The sequence below is a fragment of the Alosa alosa genome, chromosome 13 (assembly GCF_017589495.1).
Source record: "Alosa alosa isolate M-15738 ecotype Scorff River chromosome 13, AALO_Geno_1.1, whole genome shotgun sequence".
Lineage (NCBI taxonomy): Eukaryota > Metazoa > Chordata > Actinopteri > Clupeiformes > Clupeidae > Alosa > Alosa alosa.
This window is the reverse complement of record NC_063201.1, coordinates 27009377-27014376: the sequence shown is the minus strand read 5'-3', so window position 1 is coordinate 27014376 and position 5000 is coordinate 27009377. Positions and strand designations below refer to the sequence as shown.

The following is a 5000-nucleotide window of genomic DNA, read 5'->3' as shown; positions in this document are numbered from 1 at the left end:
GTAAGCGCTGGGATGTGGATGTTTACAAAGACTGACCACATGCTCGAAACTGTCACAAGGTTGAGGAAAGGCCAACAGGTGACCAGCCTTAAGTTACCTTTTCATTATTCATCTGGCCAGCGGGCGCCCTTATCCCGACACTGGCTCACGTTTCTGCGTATGAACTGCTTGCACATTAACAGTGTGACTACTGTGTGTGGTATTGTGTTTTAGAAAAAATCCAATATCTTCGATCAAAGATAAAGGTTGCTGAAAGAGGCCCAATTTCTTCGATCAAAGATAAAGTTTGGTGAAAGAGGCCCAATTTGAGGGAATGTGTAGTGACTGGAAGGTTAAACGTTTTTCATCTAAATTCATTGACCTTCACATTTCCTTTTTCTAAAGGGATTATCCGCTCAGTGAACTTCAGACAAACTTTTGCAAGGATCTGAGCCCATTGTCCTGATATTGAAGATGAAAAAAGAAGTGTTGAAGAACCAATATACTAGTAGGAACCAGCTTTGGGACACTCACCTATAGAACCTAGTGCTGCATTTTGAAAGGAGAGGATGGTCCCTGCCCTGAGGGGCTGGTATGTCTTGGCAATGGTGTACGTTATCTGTAGAAAACATTGCATTCTTGTGAATCAGATAATAGGCCTACACATGTATTTCCTGGACTGGATGGAGAGTCAGAGATTCCTAGAGCTACAACTGTAGACAATTACGAGAAGAGACATTTTCTTTACTTCAATCACCCTGACATGGGGCTTCTGGGTAGAAGGTAACTGATATATAATGACATGAACTAGCCTTGGTTGGTCTCAAAACTGATGTTATGGCCAAAACTAGAACACATGTATCATTGAAGTGAATCTTATGAAATATAATTTTTACATATTATTTTATTTATTGACAAAGAAAACACACACACATACACACATAGACACACACACACCTCTACAGCCTGAGTGTCTGGCGTCAGGCGGTCAAAGAGGAAGCAGATAACACGGAGGTCACGGCAGTAGAGTACCAGTTCCTCAGGCGTGAACTTCAAAGATGAGTTAGGCGTCACCAGTTTGGTGCGAGAGGGCCCCACTGAATCATGAAACACAGACCACAACACACACACACACACACACACACACACACACACTGTGAGTGTTATTATGTCAACCGCGATTATGTACGCAAACCAAGAGGTGTGACTAAGGACAACTCACCAGCCACCACCTTCTCAATGGAAGCCAGAGCCACATCATGGTCCCCTAGCAGCACGGGATCTGCGTTGTCCTAGTGATGACATTTCATGTGAGTTAGTTATAGAAAGATGTCAAAAGTTATCTATGACAGCTGTATTAGACATAATGTCAAATTTAGCATATTTCCATTTTGAGAGAGGAATTGTTTTAACTTGTTACAAATAGTTCTCTGACATTTAGGAAAATATTCTGTACCAAAGCCTATTCTAGATTCTGGTCTATAAGATGTGGAACGGTAGCTTCATGACAGAACATATCCCAAGTGACAAAAGTTACCAACTCCATGACAAACATAGTTTACAGTGTTTTATTCATCATGTTATCCCACAGCTGACAACAGGGTTACATGTCACAAAATAGTCACATGCTTTTCACACAGGTTAAAATGTAAAAGATGTTATGACCACTCTGGCCATCAATTGTAAGATAATGAATGGTTAAACATTAAGCTAAGCTATTATGAAGCAAATGTAACCTGCGTTGTGTTGAACCTGCGCGATTCAGCCCTGCACATGCCCGGACTCGAACCCGCAAACAGCAGCACCTTGGATCGGGAGGCGAGCGTGCTAACAATTGAGCCAATAGCCCAGGCTACTGGCTCGCATGCCAGCAGCACTCTTGAGGCGTCGGGGAGTGAGGTTTACTAACGTTCCACAAGCACAGCTAAGCTAGCTGGCATCCGTTACACAAACAGGAACATAACATTCTAATAATTCACCACTAATCTTAGTCAGTGTATGGAAGCTGCAGTTAAATAGAATTGTTTGGAATCAGTCCATAATGTCAATATTCTACAAGTGCTCTGGGGTCTGAGGCTACTGCAGTAGAAACTCACGTCTGGCTTGGGACTGTCCTGGGGCACGAAGGCCACCCTGAAGTGGGTACAGAAGAGCGTGCCAGATAGCCAGCCGCCCCCCTCTTTGGCAGACAGCTTCTTCCTCACCAGCACGGCTCTCTGGAGAACACACTCTCCTGAAGAGAAGAGAAGAGAAGAGAAGAGAAGAGAAGAGAAGAGAAGAGAGAATGAAGCCTGAGTCAATCTACCTGTAGCGGTTTCATTAGAACTCCAAACACACATATATGTTTACATTTAATGAAAAATATATATGGCATATGTACACATCTGCTTTGATCCTGCTCTATATGTTGTAGTTTGTACTGAGTTTTATGATTTTCATCAAGCAAGATCTGGCAACTCTGCAGGCTTCCAAATACCTTACCCAGTAACCCTCAGGAGGTTCTGAATATGCTAGCGCTGGTTCCGGCATGTGACCTGCGCTGGGGCCTTCAGCAGCCCGCTGTCCCATGATAGACAGGCATCTCTCTCTCTCTCTCTCTCTCTCTCTCTCTCTCTCTCCAGCCTGATTGCATTGAAACCACATATTTCAACTTCCTCAAGTGCCAGCTCAATATTTGGTGTGTGTGTGTGTGTGTGTGAGTGTGTGTGTATGTGTGTGTGTGCGCGTGTGTGCATGCATGTGGGTGTGTGTGTGTGTGTACTTCATCAATTGGCAAGTAAACAACTGGCATGCAGGCCTCCCTGGCAGCCTAAATCAGTTGCATACTCAGGCCATGAATCATGGGGACCTGTGGTTAAAATGTCTCTGCTTTTAAAAAAAAAATATTTCCATCGGCTGCTCCTGCCCCAAAAAATAAGACTGAAGGGGCCTGTCCTTGTCAGCTGTGCGTTGTTAACTCAAGGTCAATCAGGCCGACTGTTTGCTCTTCCTGAGGTGCGACTCCTCTTGTTAGTGTCCACACACAGATTGAAGAGTAAACATTTCCCCGTTTGAAGGTCTTTCATGTGTAGGTTATGGCTCGACTCATTCAGCCTCTGTTAACAGGGAGTGAGCAAGCTGAGCATTAAGTTGTCAACATGGCGTGTGTGTTTTTGAACCAAAAAAATGGGCCAAATTCCTCAGTGCAGCAACATTCCTTTATTTTGCTCCTTTAGACGGGCAGTTGCGGAGGCATGCCTGTCCAGAGCATTGAGGCAGCACAATCTGTGGCCTGCAGCAAAACAAAAGCCCTGGCGCACCAGGCCAGGTTTCCATGGCAACGGCAGGCAGGCAGGCCAGCAGACAGAGGAGGGCAGGAATAAGCCCTTTTCACTCTGTCCCTTTGGCTAGGGTGAGGTTATTCAAGCCTCTTCTCCCAAACTTGGCGAAAACAGATGTCCCCAAATAACACAGCTGAATTTTATGACTTAGGCGGCACAATTGATGCATTTCATATTTTATTGCAGAGATGCATTTCATTGTTCCTGTAAACGTCTAATTAGAATGGGGGATTGTCAACACATAAAATGTGTGTTCTTTTTTGAAAGGACGTAAATACATCTCTGACACAACTTACATAATTGCCTCTCACAGTATGGTGGTTTGAACATGTGGTTGCTCCTGCAAAAGCCGGCTCCCTGTAGTGGAGACACGCTATGGGAATGCGGCAATCTACACTGCGCATTCTGTGCCCAAGTCAATTACGGACAGCAAGGAAACCCATGCTGTCGACTTGGTGACTCTGCTGAACGCCGCTGCTTGATGAAAAAGAGAGAATGTTCCTTGTGACTGCTATAAAATTATAAAAATAAAATAAAATGTATCCCCTTTCAGAGATGACCTCAATTCCATACCCCAACCCTATTTAAAAAAAAAAAAAACAGGCATGTTTCACACATTTGTGCCTCGATTTGTCTCTCTCATGTGAAAGAACACTTTGCTTTACGTTTCCCAAGGGTGCAGTGTAGTCCAGGAATTCCTCAAGCATCATGGGCCACAGATGTTGGCGAGGCAACAGGATGTGCCGAGGGGAACTAGGGGGGGAAATCATCCCACTCTGACTGACTTCTCCCAAAAGAGCCCCTGGAATGAGCAGAACTCTGTGTGAGTCTCTCTCCATGTGCTCAAGAGAACCATTTTAATCACTGCTGGGGTTTCAGACCAACCAATGGGGGGGGGGGGTTATGATACTCTGATTGGCCATCTGTAGGCTGTAGTTAATTAGACAAGGAAATTAAGAAACTGGCGCTACCGCTTATGTAAGCCACATGAATCATCTCTTTTAGGATTGTTTTCAGCCTTGTGTTTAATCTGCCATTTCTTTTGATTTTCAGTGACGTGGGAAGCCCCCCCTCAGAACTGATCAGAAAATGGGGGCCATAGCAATGAGGGGAAGCAAATGTTAGACTACTAAGACTACAAAGTACACTCAACACACAGGATAAGTAGAATGCCTTCCAAATCGGTAGGCTAACCAGTCCCTTAGCATTTTACAAAAAGAATGAACAATTTGATGGAGTCAGACATTCTTTAGAAGGTTCATTACACAACATTCTAGTTCCACTGATGTGCACCTACTGAAGGAAGGTGTTCCAGGGGTGTGTGCATTCTCAACATGACGGAGGATCATGGGGAGCTGGAGCTGGAGAACACAGCAAACACAAAACAGCTTCCTAGCAGCAGCAGCACACTTGAGCAGCAGGTCACGTACACACTGGCACCTTCCCTCAGTCACAGTTCCATAAAAGACCATGAAATAATAAAGCAATAAAACACAGGCTCAGTGCCCAGTGCACCTGGAAGAGAAGTCCACAGCCAGAGAGAAGTCTCCACTCTTCTCTACTCCTCACCTCTCCACACATCTCCTCTCCTCTCCATACCTCTCAACTCCACACCTCTGCTCTCCTCTCCACACCTCTCCTCTTCTCTCCACACCTCTCCTCAACTCCACACCTCTCCTCTCCACACCTCTCCTCTCCTCT

The 5000-nt window shown here is 45.0% G+C and overlaps 1 protein-coding gene across 1 annotated transcript in view; it reads right to left on the bottom strand.

Annotated features, from left to right (window-relative positions):
- The window catches only part of mtmr11 (myotubularin related protein 11), a 28928-nt gene that overhangs the window by 11575 nt on the left and 12353 nt on the right, over nucleotides 1–5000 (bottom strand). Inside the window, exons 3-6 of the mRNA XM_048261937.1 lie at nucleotides 2076–2212; nucleotides 1202–1271; nucleotides 937–1076; nucleotides 514–598 (exon numbers count right to left, since the gene is read on the bottom strand). Of these exons, the coding sequence (XP_048117894.1) occupies nucleotides 514–598; nucleotides 937–1076; nucleotides 1202–1271; nucleotides 2076–2212 (432 nt within the window). The remainder of the gene's footprint in view (nucleotides 1–513; nucleotides 599–936; nucleotides 1077–1201; nucleotides 1272–2075; nucleotides 2213–5000) is intronic.